Source organism: Psammomys obesus, unplaced genomic scaffold (genome assembly GCF_907164565.1).
Source record: "Psammomys obesus unplaced genomic scaffold, mPsaObe1.curated_primary_1811, whole genome shotgun sequence".
NCBI classification, from domain to species: Eukaryota; Metazoa; Chordata; class Mammalia; order Rodentia; family Muridae; genus Psammomys; species Psammomys obesus.
In genome coordinates, this window is record NW_026585644.1 from 11,038,256 (window position 1) to 11,057,989 (window position 19,734).

General features: G+C 48.5%; 1 protein-coding gene across 10 annotated transcripts in view; it reads right to left on the minus strand.

The window, feature by feature from the left end:
* The window catches only part of Atxn7l1 (ataxin 7 like 1), a 221,819-nt gene extending 209,030 nt beyond the window's left edge, over nucleotides 1-12,789 (minus strand). For 9 of the 10 annotated variants that reach the window (XM_055624508.1, XM_055624440.1, XM_055624476.1 and 6 more), the window contains exons 1-2: nucleotides 12,600-12,789; nucleotides 12,026-12,094 (exon numbers count right to left, since the gene is read on the minus strand). In XM_055624508.1, coding sequence (XP_055480483.1) covers nucleotides 12,026-12,094; nucleotides 12,600-12,780 — 250 coding nt within the window. In that variant the 5' untranslated portion in view covers nucleotides 12,781-12,789. The remainder of the gene's footprint in view (nucleotides 1-12,025; nucleotides 12,095-12,599) is intronic. The other variant, XM_055624450.1, reaches the window with a different exon arrangement.
* Nucleotides 12,790-19,734: the final 6,945 nt, after the last annotated feature.

The following is a 19,734-nucleotide window of genomic DNA, read 5'->3' on the forward strand; positions in this document are numbered from 1 at the left end:
TCCTTCCTTCCTTCCTTCCTTCCTTCCTTCCTTCCTTCCTTCCTTCCAACTTGAACTTTGCTTCTACAACAGGCAAAACCACACCCAAGCATCCCCTGCCCTGAAGGCAAAGGTCTTGATGACCATAGCCTATTTTATCATTGGGGATCTTGAACCCCACATCATCCTCTGTGCAGTGTCTGGGACCCCAGGGAGCCCCATGGTGAGTTCCTAGAGGGCAGCGGCAGAGGAGGCTGTTTCCTCCTCACACCCCCACAAAGGGCCCAGCCCTGTATCACTCACATCCTGGGTGCTCAGCAGTTTCCTGCTGAGCCACTGATACAGGAAGCAGCCTGGCTTCCTAACACACAGGAACCTCTCTCACCAGCATCCTCGTTTGACTCAGTGGTCCACCTAACACACTGCAGCTGGAAGGTGTGAGCCAGACTGTTTTAAGTGTAATTACCTCCTTCCTTCCCCAAATTAAAGTAGAGGGTCCCTTGAGAGTGTGGGATAATGGTTCCCAGTGTTTTAAAAACTGAGAAGGGCTCAGTGTTAGAGATCAACTAAACCCTAGCAGTCTTCATCCCTGAGTTTCCCCAGTCTCTGAGCTGCCACAATGATTATGTTTCCACAATGCACAGATCTTGAAATGCCAGCACACCAATCCTTGACCTTGCCTTCCTCCTTCAACCCGCACCCCCAGTTTAAGAATCGTGGTGTTCAACCTCAGTGTCTGAAAGTTGATAATTAAAGGGAAAGCCCTCACTCTGACTTTTAAGAGGAATTTCAGAGTGGTGGCTGGAAAAAGTAGGTCAGAAGGATGGAATCTGTAAGTGGTCATCCTATTCCCCCTGGGAAGAAATGATGAATCCACTGATGGACGTGAAGGGGGCTCTAAGAAATTCCCTGCTGTGGAACAGAGATTTCACTGAGTGTGGGAATGGTTCCCACACAAATGCCATGCTCACCGCAGAAGGAAAACCCATCTCTGCAACGTACAGCATATTTTGTGTAAGATGAAGCTCCGAAACTCAGGTGTGTTAGCTCAAGAAAACACAGTTAAGATGTGGCAAAGTGACAAACAGAAGTGCTCTATCATTAGGTCTGCAACTTACTTTCAAATGTTACAGAAATCTATATTATAAATGATATACATAAACACACACGCACACACACAAAATGAAACAAGGCAGACCACTGCTTTAGTCTGCACGGTGTCTACCCAGGTGACTATGACGGCACACAAACAGTGGAGAAGATGCAGTTCTCCGGGACAGAGAATGAGCACTCTGCCGAGAAGCCAGGAGTGGTGACAGACACACTAGTCTCCACAGAGGGAATGGGAAGGGTTGAGCAGGCAGTGGTGGCCACAAACAGCAAGGAGCTACATGAGGAGGAAGAGAAGAAAACATGCACGGTATGAAGCCTGGTCTCCTCACAGCTCTCAGATTGTCTACTCTTTGAGGGAGAGGCCGGGGGTGGGGGGAAGGGTCGAGACAGGGTTTCTCTGTGCAGCTTTGGCTGTCCTGGACTCAAACTTTATAGACCAGGCTGGCCTCGAACTCACAGCAATCCGCCTGCCTCTGCATTCCCTGGGTGCTGGGACCACAGGCATGCGATCATGCCCAGCTCTGTCTATTGTTTAAAGATGGCCTCTTCAGCCTTTTGACACTGTGATAAGACACTGCCACCTACAAATGTTCCAAGCTATATCCGTGGCTAGCCCGGAGCACACTCGGACCGTGGGCCATAGGATGGACACATCTGATTTATAGCTGTTTCCAGTAAATCCATTTGGAGACCCTCAATCGGTTCAGAGCTGATTTTTATATATAAGTGGCCTGTCTTTGCCACTTAGTCTTTTGTATCAGCCACGGGAAGTGGCAGCGTTCATCCTCACACACATCCTGTTTGGGTCTTGCCCTGCCTCTGCAGAAAATGTTAAGGATGGACACAATGGGATATGGGAAGCTCTGGGTGAGTGGGGGGGGGGGGGGGTCAGAGCTACGGTCAACGGAGGCTCTTGTCCCCAGGTAGGCCACATAGGGCTTTCCTTATCCCAGGGTAACCAGTGGCACTTTTTAATGACTCACTTCCTTCCTCCTGGCCTGGGACAAGATTGTACGAAAGGCTCCCTGATGTTTACCAGGAAAATAAAAAATAGGAAGGAATCCGATCACCAGTCAGCAGGCCAGTGCACCAAACATGCCACCCAGAGGAGGGGACTGCGGGAACAGCAGCAGGGCTGCAGAAAACTCACATGCTAGAAATCCTTCAGTCTCAAATAAGAGCAAGGTGGGGGAAGAGCAGCATCTCCGGGACCCTGGTAAGAGCATCGCATACACAGCGCTCAAGTGGCCTTGCTAATGAAGAGCAGAAGAAACCCAGAGTGACAGGAGCCGAACATGGCTACTTCACCCTGTGCTGATGTGCAAGGTACATTCTGTGTCTTTCTCAGCTGCTCCAGTCCAAAGAATCTTCTTTATCGCTGCCCCTCAGAGCCAGCAGCAACCAGGGCATGCTGTGGCTGCAGGAGGCAAAGGACGTTCACACCCACTTAGCAGGCACATCACCATCAAAAGGACACCTTGAATGTGGCAGGTATTGAAAAGCTATCTGCGCTCCATCATCCAAAGGAGCACACCCTTCATGAAAATACTAACAATTCCAACGCCAAGAGCAAACTGAACAGCAGCCTAGAAGATGTTCAAAAGGGGGGGGAGACATCATCACTGTAGATAGATGCCCCTGGAGTTGCTTGGCAACCATCTTTGCTAACACCTTCTTCTAAAAAGGAACAGTTTGCATCAGCTCCTGTGCTTCCCTGGGGCCAGCGCTCTGACCACACAGGCCCAAAGCTGGGGCCTTGGGATGAGAAAGCCCATCGCTGATGGGATGTCCTGGGTCTTACAGAAGCAGGGGGCACTGGCAGCGAGTCTCTTGGCACCAGTCTGGTGAAAGGACACAATCCCCTGACAGGGCTGGACTGGGTGAGGCAAGCCAGGTGTCCAGGTACAATGCTTAAGAAGGTCCTGCTCCATGCCTGAGGAAGGCCACAGTTGTGCCTCTTAGATGTGTCTTAAATGTGTCAAAAATGCCTTCTGCCTTGCCTCAGTCCCACACTGTTTCAAGAAGGAGAGACATTATGGGCACTGATGAGAGTGCAGATGGTGGATTCAGTCAGCCTCAGTGTTCGAATCCCAGCTACCCTATTTCTTAGCTGAGCCATTTGAGTAAATGAGTCAACCCTTGCCCACAGGGGAATTTGCCTCACAGGGTACTCACGAGGACCGAATGACAACACCACATTTGGCCCAGTGTCTGATACTCAATATCCTGACCCATTCCTGAAACAATCTTGATACAATGTGTCCCCTGGACAGGGCAGCTCGGATAAGACAAAGAAGACCTGAGTATGTGGTAAAAATAATACGACCATAACCACAGCTTTCGTTACTGAGTACCTATAGGATGCCAGATAGTATCTCATTTATTTTTACAGCAACTCTGAGAGGAACTATTATTCCGTTCTGAAAATGAGGAAATTAAATCTGAAATTAACACACAGCTGGGAAATGGTTGAGTCAAAATTTAAATAATGCTGCATGAAACTCCCAAGGCTGCCATGCCAATGAACTCTCTGTGTGTAGTGAAATATACACAGCATAGCATTAACCACTGTAGCTGTTTTCAAGTGCACAGTTTGGTGGCTTTAAATACACTCCATACTCTTCACAGAACCCTAACCCCATGCCATCTCTTACCTGTTTTTAGCTGAAACTGTACCTGAAACTCTGCACCCAAACTTTACAAATTTCTAACCTCAGCCCCCATGTTGCACCATTCTATTCTGTCTATTCTGTCTACACAACATTACTCCTCAAGGAGACTCACAGAAGTGGACTCTGGCAGGATTTGTCCTTTGGAGGCCAGTAACTTCTGGGGCGAGGGCAGGGGGCGGGAACATTGACTGGGAACTGAAACCTGGGCCTTGTACATTCCAGCAGATGCTCTACCGCTGAACTGTATCTCCAGTCGTGGTAAATATACTCTTTTTAAAAGCACTGGAAATTACCTTGGGTAAGGGACTGTGTCCCAATGACCTGTCAGCCACCCCCTATCAGCTACCCCTATCAGCCACCTCACAACGCCTTCATCTATTTGCCTAGCCCAGGACTCTATGACCTCTTGGGGTAGTGAGGCAGGTCACATTGCTCCCTGCTGAAGGTGTCCTTGTATCATCAATGTCCACAAACTCATAACCCGCTTTGCAGAAGTCAGGACAATACCAGTATAATCACTTGTATGCTCAGAGAGCCCATCTTTGACTTGCTTGTATCTTCCAGATTACAATGACCCAGTACCAGTTTGTTCCGCCCTGCCAAGCATTTAGTTTCCTGTTCATCAAGGCCTGGATCCCTAGAAATTGACAGGTAGAATTGTGAAAGACACACACACACACACACACACACACACACCCCACAAAGATAAAGCATCTACATGAAAACAAATGCTCTATCCATAGGGGAATTCCAGCTTTCCTTGCAGGAAGCAGGTGAGCCAGACTAAGCCCTCAGCTTCTTGGGTTCCTAAGCCTCAGCCTAGACCTCCTTGCAGGAAGGGCCCTCCCAAATTCTCACCATCAGATCTAGTGTCTTAGGGTTCAAAGTGAGGTCCACTTGGCAGCGTTAGCCAGCTTGAGCCCTGCCATAGGACACAACGGAGAGGCCATCACTGCAGCACACAAGCCTGAGTTTTAGAAGAGACACATACAAGGCTGCCCTTGCCATTCACTTTCTATGACATTCAGCAAAGGTCCAAGCCATTGGATAAGGCTCTCTGTTTCTATGACAGCTGTATTTGACTGCTAGAGCCCCTGAGTGATAGCTTTCCCTAGACTGCTTGGGGTAGGGGCGGGGATCGTCAGATAAAATGGTATTGGCTACTGCCATTGGATGCCCACCCATAAGAATGTCAGGGATGAAGCCAAACACTGCAAATGAAAGCCAGCCCAGAGGGCAGGAGCATAATCTACAGAGAAGCATGGAGAAACTAGCCTAGCTACGTTTCTCCCATCCACTCTGCAGCAGAGACAACGGCCTCCTGCCAGCTGGTCACTGAAGGGGTCAGCATGGCCCCACAGCCCTAGATGATACTGTCAGGCACGTGATGTGCGCCTCAGAAGCCTTCAGGAGCCAGGCCTGCCCTTACCCTCCACACTTCCCAGTCCTTAGCATGGGTAGCTTGAAGCCAGCTGCTCCGTTCTCTTCATGCTCATCCCCATTTCAGGCATATCCCATGGGTAATCAAACTGCAGAGAACGCCAGTTGTATTTCCAGCCCGACTTTCTATATAAACTGAAATCTGAATGTTTTGCCAGGGTGCTTCTGACCCCAGGGGCCACTGCATAAGAAATGCCATCATAATCAGAATCCTCCTCTCCCCACAGTGAGGGAGGGCTGGACCAGTCAGAGCAAGAACCTGCTGCCCATTGTTGTCACTGCTGTCTGCAGATGGAACCACAGGCTGGCAGGCTTTGGAGAAGGACCTAGAGAGACCAAGCCCTCTCTCTTAGACTCTTCAACTCAGCCACAGCACCGCCCAGAGCCACAGTCCATCTGACCCGTTGGGTAGTCAATACGGCTGACTCATGTATGGACTGTAGGCCCAAGATATAACGGTAGCAAAATATCTCTGAAAATCTTTCTCGCTGTTTCCAGTTCTTATCTCTCTAGCTTCACTTCATTCCAGTGACACCTTAGCAGGTGACTCTGCCTCCGGGGGGGGGGGGGGGGGCGGGGAATGTGAAGACATTCTGGTTGTCTACATTTGCAGGTGTGAACGGCCCCTAGTAGAAGCCAATGGTCAGAGGGCACTGCTATATATATTACCTTATAATGCACACAGTGGTCCCTGTCACAAAGAAGTACCTGGCTTTAAATGTCAGCAGTATCGCTGGTGAGAAAACTGACATTCCTCTCTGTGCTGCTAGCTCCACTCCGGGGGGGGGGTAGCATTTCATTTCTAGAACATTCCATATTCACTTGCACTTTGGCCCTGCATATATACTATTTCCTCCAACTCCACCTTGTCCATTTCCACATAGTGAGAACTTCCATTTCTTCTCCTTCGGGTTTTAACCAAAGTAAATTTTCTTCTGAGAGGGCCTAACCTAAATCTGACCCCTCCTCTCACACCCTCCAGAAGCACTCCAGCTTTCTCTGGAGTGGACACCCCTTACAATCACTGTGGCTTTTTTGATGTCTGCAGTTGTTGCCAGGAAGGAAGAACTCGCAGGGAAGAGATGTTGTGTCTGTCACTACAGTGTCCCAGTGTCAGCCCAAGATGGCACAGCAGGGAGTGAATTCCACGTATGAAGGAAGCTGAAAAGGCCTGCACCTTCCTATACGCAGATACGACAGGAGAACCAGGCCTTATGCTATACTTACACCCTTACACTAACAGACAGACAGTCCTCCAAGACAGAGCGAAACAACAAGATGGTTGACCATAGCTGGGGTCAGTCATAGAGTAGAAGGACTATGAACCTCAGTGCACCCAAGACATCTTCAGAAAGATACCGAAACAAATGGGTGGGCGAGAGATACTTTCCGGTAAAGAATGTAAGGCTTTTGAATTCTGTAACTCAGAGATTTTTTTAAAGTAGCTTTTAGATGAATTTAAGGTCTACACCTTCAGCGCTAAAGAATGAACAACAACAGCAAAATCTATTAGTCTCAGAGAAGATGCAGGCCCAATCTAAGTCAAGCCTTGAAGGTAATATGTATACAGTTTCCAGGCCTGCACACATTCTGTCTAACTTCCCTGTGCTCGCAGGAAGGAAAGCCACGTTTCTGCCTTTCCACATGGGATCTGAGCACATGGAAATCCTCATCAATATAAAGAAACACTCATTTCCAAAGCTTTACATTTCCCAAAGTGGATGGTCCAGCTGCCCTCTCTCAGCTTAGCTACCCTCAGCTTGTCCATTGGGTACCACTGTAAACCTTATTTTCCTGACATCCCATTTCTCCTTTACTGTCTACCACTTCTGCTCTGCCTCTCCCATCTCCCCTGTCCTTCCATCCAAGCCCAGAGCAACAGAGATGCCAATAAGAGACCAACATCAGCAAATCTTGCTGCTTCCAGCAAAGGGGCGGAGGGCAGGTGCAACAGTGAAAATGAGGTTCATCCGTGTAATCTACAGACATGGGCCTTCCCATCTCCTATTAGCATAGATAATGGAGTTGTCTGTGTAATGATAAAGAAGCTGTAGATAGTTCCCCATAAATCTCCATGGCTTGTCTCTGGCTTCCCTGGCTTGGGTCAGAAGAATAAGTCATCTTCCCCAGGCCAGCTGCCATTTTCCCCTCTAAGCTGGTCCTTTCCAGCCCTAACCTCTCAGCCCAAGGGGAGACTACTCCCACATTCCCACCTGTTCGTGTTTCAGGAACACCCTTTGTCTGTTACAGCTCACTTTGCAGCGGGAGCATTTCACATTTACCTCCACCAAACAGAATGCTGGGAACCAAAGAACACAGACTTCTGCCCAAGCCCAAAAGGCCCAGAAAATGTCCTTGGAGGACTAACTTTTCTCCAAGATAAAATGAAACATTATATCATTTTAAATGTAGTTTTGTAGACCTCTGAAGCCATGAAAAAGGGGGGAAAGTAAAGAAAAAAATATCCATGTTCAGAAGCCATTAACTGCCTACATATTTTTCTTTGAAAAAATTGACTCCTTAGCTGTAGTCTATGAAATACTCTATGTCCACAGAAATTGTTTTTAACATTAAGCTTTATGAAATTATAACACACGTTGTTCTAAAGTTGAAGCTCTTCATACAGTATGTCTTTTTGGCACAGATGACTTAAAAATTCATGGTAATTAAAATAATACCTAGTTTTGCCAGACTAGTTTCAGTAATAAATGATGGTAATAGTTGTAGTAATAAAAAAGGATAAAAGCAGGCAGGCATTCAGTTCTCACATATGTTGAGCCGTCTCCTCTTATCTCAGTCACACTTCCTCACAGCCCTGCTAACGTGTTTTACACTTAAGGGCACTTCTGAGCTACACAAATCCCAACCTTTGTCCATCAGTTGGTTGTTTTGTTTTGTTTGAAATCCTTGGTGATGAGAACATCTTCCTAAGCTGAGTAAGACTTTTGCTTGGGAAAAAGTTGACTTTCGGGCAACACCTATCAAGCTAGAGGTGAGAATAGTGTGCTATGTAGGGCCAGCATAGAAAAATGGCCTTCTTTGGAATTTCCTATCAGTTAGCACAGCTCTCGTGAAGACTGGGCCAGCAAGCTTCCTGAGACTCTCCTCTGAGGAAAGCTATGGCCTGACAGACCAAGCTGAGGCCAGAGTGCTCTTCATAGGGAGAATACTTTTGTGGTGGGCATTCAACACAGGCCTTTACTTCTGCTGGACGTTGGACAGAGTCCCTCTCCCATGCTGGGGTCTGGCCTCTGCCTCTCACTTCTGTGGGGTCTGGACTGAGACCCTCTCCCTTTTGTCTGCTATAATCAGTCCCTCCTCTCTGCTGTGGTTTAGACTCAGGTCCTAAAGTCCCCAAACCATTCACAACTGTTTTTAGTAAGCAGACTACACAGTGGTTTTGTGGGTTGGTTGGTTGCTTTGCTTTGTTTTTGTCAGCATTGAAATAAACTTTTCTTTTTAAACTGAGAAAATACACTCTGTTATTCTCAATATTTCTGAAGTCATATAATGTGGTTGTTTATTTGTTTGTTTTAAACATGAGGAGTTTTTGTTTTGTTTTGTTTTCTTAAGTTTCTTTGGAGGCAGGTTGTTCAGCATGATAGTATTTTAAAGGTTGGGACGTTCACTAGGAAAGCCTGGGTACAGAGGTCTCAGAAGGGACTATGGAGGGCAGTTAGTCCCAAACCTCTTCCTTTTCAGCTGGAGACTTAGCCCAGAGGAGTGAAACTTTCTCTCGTTCCCTGCTCTCCCTGGTTCCTCTTGCTGTGAAGCGGCTCTAAGCGGCTTTAAACCCTTACAAGCCCAGGCCAAAAAGCAACAGTTCCCAATTCAAAGGTCTTTTCTGAATTCTCTGTAATTATAATTTAAGAGGGAAAAAGAAAGCTGATGAGAAGATTCTTTATGGAGACTTCAGAGACTCCATTAAACAGTTCCTAGTCAACATAGGTGACAAATCAAAGCAAAGGAAGGTCAGTGGGGCAAGCGATGCACAAGAGATGATATTACAACTACCAGGTTACTCAAAAGTCTACTTGTACCTGCCAAAGCATCGGCGAGAGAGCTCAGAAGGCAAAACGATTCTTTTTTCATATTTCCAGCCTAACTTCTCTGAGTTCAGTCTAAAAATGATTGCATCACGCTAATCCTCCCAAAAGCATTGCTCACAATAGTCAAAAGATGGAAATGACCCATATATCCAACGGATAAGTAGTATATAGAGAATGGAACATGTCTACCTGGAAAAGAAATGTACCGATACACCATATAACACGGATGAACCCTGAAACAGTAAAGGAAACAAGCCAAACACAGAAGGACAGATATGTGTTTCCGTTTACATGAGGAAACTTCGCAGAGACAGAAAGAAAATGAAAGGTGCCAGGACTAAGGGGAAGAGGGATATATGGGAAATCATTGTAAGCATGATAGGTAGAAAGTACATTGTACATAACGAGTTTCTGGCTGAGGTGGTGAAAAGGCTGGGAAGTGAAGAGTGGTAAAGGTTGTGAGACACTAAATATACTCAATACCACAGGGCTATTTACTCAAAAGAGCTTAAAATGGTAAATTTTTTGTTATACATTTGGCACCACAACAGTAGTATATCCTGCCATTTCTCAAATCCAATCCTAAACTATTATCCTTTTATTAACGTCTCAAGACTGCTTCTAGCCAACAGAGCCATGGCCAGGCATGGATGCCGACACACACAGACGCACAGAGTCCCACAAGGGCCACTTTATGTCCCGCAACGACCCTCACAAGTATCTGCCCGCCCTAAGGCCTCCCATCTAATCACTCTAACAAGGAGGTCCGCTGTGCCCAACACCTGACATAGAGCCTCAGCCCAACCCTTGAGTTCTTACCACGGGACATGTGTTTGTGGCACCTATCTTTTCTGTAAGAAAAGCTGTGCTCCTACCCCAGGAAGACCTCAGGAAGTTCTCATTTTTTCACCCACGGCCACTCCACCAGGCCCTAACAACGAGATCGAGTCCATGGGTGGCCATGTAAGCCAACTGCATGATGTGCTGAGCAGCGGGTATCCCCCATGCAAACCCATTCAATCAGAGGCAAAACCGTGTGCCTTTACAGGATGGAGGGCATAATAAGCACAACCGGACATCTGGGGCTTCCGAGAGGAGGGGAGCTTTTTGTTTTCCCTTAAAAAGAGTCCATTTCTCAAGCAGCAAAGAGAATCTGAGAACAAGAGTGTTCTGACATAGACACAGGTGGCAGGGGAATGTGAGTTTGGTGGGGTTTATGGTCCCACTCCGTCACCCAGGCCTGCCAAGGTGCCAAGCATGGGCATGCCACAGCCTTTAGTCTCCTTGAACACATGGCATGTGTTCCTCATCATGGCAACAGTGCTGGTGATCTGAGAGCTTAGCTCTCCAGGTGGGCCAAGACCTCCACTCCAGTGTTGCTGTGAAGAGAGACAAGCCCTAGGGACCCCTTCCCATTGGCAATACACACGGACCTTCAGCACAAACGAGCTGCCACTTGTAAGAAGCCTGCTTGATATTACTCCCTCGTGCATCCCAAGCACACACATCAAGATCACGCTAAGACATTTAGAGGCAAGCATCTTAAGAATAATGTTTTGTTCCCAAAGTACTTAATTAGCAGAAACACAGGACTGGAGAGCTGCCTTCAAATACACATGCATTTTTCACCTCTGAGTTCCTCTTTCCTGAAGCACAAATGCTCCTCTCAGGAAATGATGTGGCGCTGAAAACCAACAACCTCAGATCTCAGTCTGCAAGGTGAGCCCCACTTTCCTAAGCAGGTTTCATCCACCTTTGAGGTCAGCACCCCCTTTCACCAGTGGACTAGGCTGTAGACTCGCATGGCTTTTCCCCCATTCATCATGGATGAGCAAATGCTCCTACAGCAAAGTTAAGTGTAAACTTTTTTGACACTTCCCACCACTCCCTTCTGGCCCTCTGTGTCTTCCTCCCTTCACCAACGCCAGCAAGTTCTGTATACAAGACTCCAGGTAGTCCACCACAATTCAAATGAACCCATCCTTTCTTTAAGCAGAAAGCGGCCTCTGGGGTGGCTTCATCTGAAGCCAGAGGCCAGAGTGACAAATGGCGGGCTTGCAATCAACAAGGATGACGGACCTACAGCGACCACAGGTACGGTGATACCCAAGTTTGACATTATGGCTTCACGCACATGCCCAGATCGGGGATCATCTGTCTATTCAACGTGTCCCCTTTCAGGTGTCATATTTTCATGCTGGGAAGCACAGATTGGGGAGAAGGTGCAGGCTAGGGATCTGCAGGTACTGATGCCCCCTAACCCTGTCACTGCCTACAGCCTGTGACGGGATACAAAATGTCACTCGCAGCACCAAGGCATGCCACGTGCAATGGTTTTTTGTGAGAGTGGAAAAGTAGATGCTGGAATGACCGACCATGCGGGGCTCATTAAAACTTGTGAATTTACACACGAGGGAGGCTAGAATGCTTGCGAAGGGAGCCCCCAATGCCTCACTCACGCAGGAATTTCAAACCCCGCCACCACCATTGGCCAATGGTTTTCCAAGGAAAATGGGCAGCTACCATCAGGAGGTTCAGCGCTGGAGTCCACTAAACTTCTGCCTTGAACAGCCTCCCCCTGCCTGCACCCCCCCCCCAGTTGTATTTATACTTCGAAGGAAGTTAACAGTGAAGCAGTAGTCACCTGGGCGTGCTCAATTTTTGACAAGCCTTAGTCACTCTGTACCCAGTAGAACAATTCACATTATATTCCAAAGCCTGTGAAGACTCTGCCACACAAGCTAACACTAACATGCCAAAAGCTGCACTTACCTTCTTTATTAAGCCTCATAACCTCCCTGCTTTTGCCACCCTCTTTTCCAGCCTCTTCTAAATCTACATCTGCAGATGAAAAAGAAAAGGAAAAAAGAAAATGAGGAAAAAAGGGGGGGGACGCCAAAGTCAAGGGGGGAGGGAGAGTGTTTATTGGCAAACAGATCGATATAAATACTGTATCGGAAAATCTTGCAAAAATTGACAATGCAACATTTTCTCCCGAGTCCAGGTTTCCATCTACCTGGCCCAGATAGGTACCAAAAAAAAAAAACTATGCAAGCAGCAACAGAGTCGTCTTTTAAACAGACACCACCGTGGGGCTGCGAAAGCCCACCCCGCGGGCTGCCTGCCCCGGAGAGCCAGGCTCAGACAGACAGACAGCCTTGCTGGCACCCGGGCCTCTCTGTGCTCTGATGGTCTGTGTCTGTGTGTATTTATTTAGAGAGAGAGGGAGAAGCATGGAGGACGCCGGGGGCCACTCTCTCTCAAACACACACTTTTTCCCAGTGGCTCTAGGTGAATGGAAAGGTTACAGGATAATAAAAGGAGGAACAGGCGGTGGGGTTCTTACTGTCGGAGCAGTGTAATTTGGCGGCGTCGATCCAGGAGGACCAGGGTTTGCCCAGAAACGCCTCCGGACTGGGCACTTTGCGGTGCAGTGTCGCCATTGCTGTTCCTTCTTGTTGCTTTTTCCCTGTTCCTTCGGCAGCAGCAGCCGAGAGACACGGGATTCGAGAACGCTCCGACGTCATCTTCGGAACGTTCCGACATTGAGTGTTCTGCGAGGGGGAGGAGGGCGGCGGAGGAGGCGGGAGGCGGGGCTCGCTCGGCCCTGCCCGGCCCTGCTGTGCTGCGCGCGGCCGCCGGGGGCGCCAGAGAGGAGCAGAGTGCGCGGGGTCGGGGCGAGCGCGGAGTCCAGCCGGCAGAGCGAGCGCGGAGCGGTGCAGAGGCTGAGAGCAACGGCTTCAGCCGGGCAGGGTTGCTTCGCGCCAGGATGCTGCGCCTCTGTCCAGGCAGCAACCCCGCGACTGGCGCGACCGCGGGCAGAAGCAAAGGGTCTTTCCCTCAGTCGCCGCTGGAGGACTCAAAGTTTTGCTCGCTGCACGTCCCTTCCTCCAGAGCCCCAGCCACCCTCCGTGCAAGGTCCCCGAGGGATCCCAGGGGCTTAGTGGGACAGAATTGGCTGTGTTGCACCCCACCATTCCCACCGCCCCCAAGGGCAGAGCGGGGATTCTGGCGAGTGCACACCCCAGCTACCATCCGCCTCACCCTGTGGAAGCCTTGGAACCCGGTCGCTGCGCAGATGCCTTCGGGAGCCAGAAGCAAAGGGGAAATTGACATAACTCCGGAGAAGCAGGTGAGTGGGGGCGAGGGTAGTGGTCATCCCGTCCCGGACTGCGGGGCAGGCAAAATTCAAAACTCATTTTGGCTCTGGTGAGCCTGGAGCGACTGTGCGATGCGTGTTCTCGCTGGCAGAGCCACCGCAGAGACTTTGCTCTGCGTTCACCAGAGCCCGGGCGAGCCCCCTCTGCTTTAGGAAGGTGATGCTAAGCCCCTCCCTCAGACCCAGCGCTTCCTACAGAGCGTGCCAGGCGGTCAGAGGACTTGGGCATCCCTGGGAAACCTGACTGCCAAGAGTGTGGACGCGTGGTGCTCTGAGATGTCCATTCTGACCCTAGAGGCGGGGAACTGAGACCTTAGAACACCTTCTGTTAGCCTTTTAAAATTGTTTGCTTACCAGGAACTCCCTAAACTGTAAGAACACCCTTACCCAACAATCAATAACTTTTCCGTTTGCCCACCATCCTTCCGTTTGTACCACTGCTGTGCCCGGGAGCTCTTCTGCCCCACACCGAAGCGTTGCATGATTGTGAGCTGTATTCTGGTGAGGCTGGAACGTCCTGGCACTCAGCACCATTTACCTCAAAACCAGCATTAGGATGGGGCGAGGAAGGAGCCGCTACAGACTCGTTTTCAGCTGTGATGTGTGTGCAAGTGAGTCTGCGTATACCAGACGTGGATCAGTCTCGGATTCTGGATGGACTGGTACCGCAGTAAGGTGCCACTAGGTAGAGACTTCCCACTTGAAGTACTTGTGGATTGGGAAACATCTTAGACGAGCCAGCCGTTGTCATTTCTTTTCATCCAGCAACACTGTTTCTCAGGGGCAGCTTGTCCACAGTCTCGGAGATCCGTCCTGGCCTTCGCGGAGCCGCAGCTGGGGAAGGATCGTGCTTAGCTTTGCAAGCACAGTGATGCCAGTGGGAAGGTATCCACGGCTGGGCCAGTTTCTTGGAGGAAGCGGAAATGAACTAAGAGTGATCAGAAAATGTGTCACCAGGAAAATGCAATCTGCCTTGCATGCTGGAAATTGGGAAGGGTGTATAGTGAGCTGAGGTCTAGTCTTGCCAAGGAAAGCAGAGCAGGGGCTCCGGCTGGGCATAAGCATGTGTGGGTGCTGGATGTGGCTGAGCTGGGGAACCTCCTGTGTCCTAACAGGACCACTGTGGGGAGTTAGCTGGAGGTAGCTAGGAGAAAAACAACATGTTCCATTCAAACAAAGTCTCCCCCAAGGTGTTTGATGTACTCTGATCTGAATGACCCCATCTATCCCATCTGCCACTCTCCTGGCTAAATTTCCCTGAGCATTGTAATTTGGGGGCACTTTGCTACACTATTAGTTTTCCAAACGTTCTCAGCATCTGGAAGGCAAGTGTGCCACCCACCCTGCTGGTTGGACCCTGCTGCTTGCTGCCCTACTGCCCAGTGATGGATTAGAAATAGGGTTAGCATGAAAGACAACCCCAGACCCCGACCCAGGAACAGCAGGTGGAGGAAGAAAGGAATTTCCGCCTCTGCTGACTGACATGACCCCCAGCCATGATCTGGGCATGATGAACACAGAAATCTGTTGATAAGTAGACCTGTGGGAAACCAGGACATCTGCTTTCTGACGGGGCAGGACGGCCTCCGTGGGACTGTGCCATCGGCCTTACAATCCCCCTGCTCCTGGCAGAACCAGTGGGCTCCAGTCTCTTGGGCCCCTGACCACTGTGACACGCAGAAGACTTCCGTACTCCCTGTGGCTCAGACTTGGTGGCTCCTACCCCGTTCCTAACCACTGTCACCTGCCAGGGCCACGCAGCAGCAGGGGTAGCCCTTTACCCCTCAGCTCACATGGGAAAAAACTGAACACTGATGTGCATGTACACGTTGAAGCAAAGCCAGCCCCCACAACTAACGTGGTTGGGGTGGCAGGCAGTTTGAGAGGGTCTGTTAAAGGGCTTGAGATCAGTGGCATCCATTGCATTGTGGGCACGTGACTGAGATCCCAAATCTAGCTGAAGCTCAGCTTCTTGATCTGTTGAATGGTCACCAAAGATGCTGTTCTCTTGGGGTTATTGTATTAGGGGAAATCCGGGGTGCTGCGCCGTAACACATAGGTCTCATACATAGTGAGTCATCAGACATGTTTGCTGTGATTCTCTCTTGCTCCCTCTCCCTCCTTCTTCCTCTCTCCCTCTCCCTTGCCCTCCCCCTCCCTTTCCTTTCCTCCTCTCCCTCTCTTGCTCTCTGTCTTACTCATTGTGCTTAGCTTGGTTTGAGATGGGATATCACACCATCGCCCGGGGTAGCCTCGAACTCACTGTAACCTCAGGTCCATCTTCCGCCTCAGCCTCTCACACTAGCCACTTGTTTCTTTAGTGAGAATGGATGAGATGCTCTGAAGAGCAGCTGGTAGTCGGAAAGAGGCCAGCACTCTGCTGTGGTTGCTTCCAGGGGAACCTCTGACGTTTATGTCTCAAACATTACTCTCCGGCAGCACAGGATAGACCTCCCAGCACAGGGTAGACCCCTGAGGAGCTCTTCCACTGGGGACAAAGCTGCCTTTGCCTCAAAATGACAAGGTCTCTTAATAGAGAGCAGAATGGGATATTTATACGTTGCTTTTGTCTTCAGATTTCTTATTTCGTACAAAAGAAATTTAATATTGAATTCGGAAAATTACTTTTCTTCTGGTACAGAAATGATAAATCATAGAGATCCCCATGACACAGACCCTTTGGGGGTGGTCCCTCTGTATTAGTTACTCTTCTCGATGCAAGAAAATACCCGACAAAGCAACTTAAAGAGGGAAGGTTTTGTGGTGGTTTGGACTCTTGGTTCCCAGCTGGTGGACCTGTGTGGGAAGGATGAGGATGTGTGTCCTTGTTTGAGGAGGTGTGCCCCTTTGGGATGGGGTCCTGGATGCTTCAAAAGCCCAGCAGTTTCCAGTTAGGCCTCTGTCCTGAGGTTGTATCTCAGGGTGTGAGCTGTTAGCTGCTCTTTCCGCATCCCTCCTGCTGCCATGCTCCACATCAAGATGGCCATGGACTCACCCTCTGAAACAGTGAGCCCCAAATAAACTCGTTTAGAAAGTTGTCTTGGTCTTGGCATCTCATCACAACCATAAAACCATAACTAAGGCGGGTTTACTGTGGCTCACAGTGTAAAGCAGCTGCTCGTCTGTCAGGGCAGGGAAGGTATGACCACAGAAAAATGAGGCAGCTGGTCGCATTATATCCAAATTCAGGAAGCAGAGCCAAGCCAACACTGGTGCTCACCTGGCTTTGTCCTGTGTATGGCTGTGGGACCCAGAGGCTTGTCTCCTTAGATGATTCTGGATAATGTTAAGTCGGCAACTACAATGTGCCTTCCCATCCCGTCTCCAGACCTGATGTCATTTTCTGTACATTCACTGACACATCTATTATTATAGGTGTAAATGATACCGCTGTGTATGTTTAAGATGTGAATCATTTCATTTCGTCGTCATTTTTCCCTGCATATTTTTTCCTTTCCGTGTTTCTGTCTGGGGGTATGCACACACGTGTGTGTGTGTGTGTGTGTGTGTGTGTGTGTGTGTGTGTGTGTGTATATGTGTGTGTGTGTGTGTATGTGTGTGTTGTGCGTGTGTGTGAGAGAGAGAGAAAGGCAGAGGCCCACCTTAGATGTTGTTTCTCAGAAGCTATCAACCTTGGTTTTTAAAACAGGGTCTCTCGTTGACACTTGGGGCTCACTGATTGGACTAGACTCTCTGGGCAGTAACCCCAGGGATCCACTCATCTCTGCCATCCCAGTACTGAGACACAGGAATGTGCCGCCAGACTCAGCATTTTTAGATGGATTCTGGAAATCTAACCCAGATCCTCATTACCAGCTGAGTCATTTCCCCAGTCCAGCTTTTTCCATATTACGTAACATCATGTATGGAATACCTCATCTCTTTTGACTGCTGTATAATATTCCATATAATGGTCCAAGAGTTCCCTTAGCTATACTGCCTAACTGATAGACATTTTTGGGTTCCGGTTTTATTTAAGACAGGGTGATCAACACTTTTATTTTTATACATGCTTTGTGGGCATAGGAAGGAGTGTTTCTACCCAGAATTAAAATTGCCAGGTACATGCACTTTCCATTTTAATAACCTTGCCAAATCATCTTTGAAAGCAGTTGACTAGTCCAGACTCCCTGTAGCGTGTAGCTGTGCCCTTCTCTTCACACCCTTATTAATGCTCGACATTTTCAAAATGCTAGCTTCTGGCAATACAAGGGGAGCATGTCTTATTTGCCTGCATTTCCTTCATTTTGGATGTTTTTGAGCATTTTTAATGTGCATTTTATTCTCACTCTTTGAACTGCTGTGTCTGTTGATTTGTTGTTGGCATTTTGAGGCCTTTGTATCGATTTGAAGAAATTTTCTATGCCTCCCAGACATTCAGCAGTCCTGCCTGCTGGAAATGGTGCCACTTTTCAGCTTGTCACTTTTCTCCTTTTAATTGTCTTTTCTAAAGTACTTAGATGCTTAGGACTTCTCCTTGGAGCCTTCTGCTTCGTGTCTTATTTAAACTGTCCATCCTCAAGGCCATGAATCCTTTCTTACAGTTTCTCTTTATGCTCGCCAGGGTTTCATTTCACAGTTAGATACCCAAGTTCTTTTGATGAAAATATTAGGCAAAAATGTTAATTTCACATGGGCTCCTGGGAGGCTGAAGCAGCATGATCATGAGTTACAGGACAGCCTGGAATACATAGCAAGATTATGTCTTGTAAACAAAATTTAAAAGGTTAGTTTTTGGCCTCTTTCCAGTTGCCTTCAGCACCACATGCAGCAGAAATCCATCACACACTTGCTTAGCACTGTGGGGTCTGAGTTCTCATTTCTGTCCCATCCCTTCAGTGCCTTTTCCCTGCACTGGCCCTCAGTGTCCCCATTCTTCCTGTTTGTGCCCATACCTTGCTTTCAGAGCATGGCCTCAGGGGCTTCTCTCTGTGTGACAGTGTAGTCTGTGTGAAGTGGAAGTTTCTGGTTTCTTTGAAGACTCAGTTTTGTCATGTGACATTGTTCTGCATGTTGAGAGGGCATGTGACATTTTGCTGTGAGCTGTTTCGTGCTAGGGGCGTGACTTTAGCCAGGCGAAAACATCCATGGGTGGACTTTGAGGAAAGGAGATATACAGAATCCCACACACAATGAGACACCGCTTTTTGGATTGTCATCACTGTGCTGATCTTCGTGCTTCAACACTTGACTTCGCAGAGAGAAACATTCTAGAGAACTTCTCAGGGCAATCCAGCTGAGTCTTTTGGCTTTTGCTGACTTGTCCCTATCTTCTGAATCATGCTGATTCATGGTGCTGCTTCGTGTTGGCCTATGGACTGGACTGCTGGTGTCATGATGACTGAGTCTGGTGATCCCTTAATGACCCATTGACCCTGATCAGCAAGAAATAGACAACAGAGGTCTACAGCCCTGTCTCCTACTACTCTCCTACCTAAGGTCTGGGGATTAGAAGGGAGGTAAAGCTGTTTAAGAACCCTAAATAGAGCAGGTTTGGTGAAAAAACTAAGCCTACATCTGTGGCCTGTGACAGCAGTCATTGTGGAGGTCAGTCCTATCAAGGATCTTCTTAGGAAACTCAACCTACCCCCCTGCAAAGGTGTCCCATGAACACAGGCCCAAGTGGCCACAGCCAACATGAATCTCCTCAAAGATTCTTTCAAGGTGAGTAGGATAAGGGGGTGGGATGTGGGCAGGCCTATCTGTCAGTTGTTCTAGAAGGAAGAAGCTGGGACCATGGCTAAAGGAGAGAAAGAAGTAAGCTTCAGGCGGTGCTGGTTGATTGGGCTCTAAGAGGGGACAGGGAGTAGAGAGAAGCAAGTGGGCCTGTGGCTTTCAGTCAGGCCTTTAGCAGCCAGGAGAGAGCCTACTGGGGTGACCTCCAGGCTCTGATGAACAGGGATTTTAACCCAGCAACATGGCTAGTCTGGCTGGAATATAGACACACCCATAGGACACTTTAATCCCAAACAATGAAGGTAAGGTTAATTTGTAGAAGGAAAAACCCATGTTTGAAAGTCATATTTAATTGAGAGGCAGACAAAGTGACAAGTCACAGAAAGATTTGACAGAATAAGATATGCCCAGCTCTCACCAAAAGAGAAAGGAATAAAAAACCTGAGGAGAAAAGCAAAGAGGGAGAAAGAGAGGAGGCAATTTTACCAGGACAGTTGTGCAGAGACAGGTAGCAGAGAGAGAAAACAAGCAAGACACAGGTAAAAACAGAATGAGCCAGAGAATGAGAAAGAGCCAGAAGATTAGAACATATTGCCAAAGTTAATATGGGGCCAAGCAGAACAATCCAGCGAAAAGCAGAGAGAAG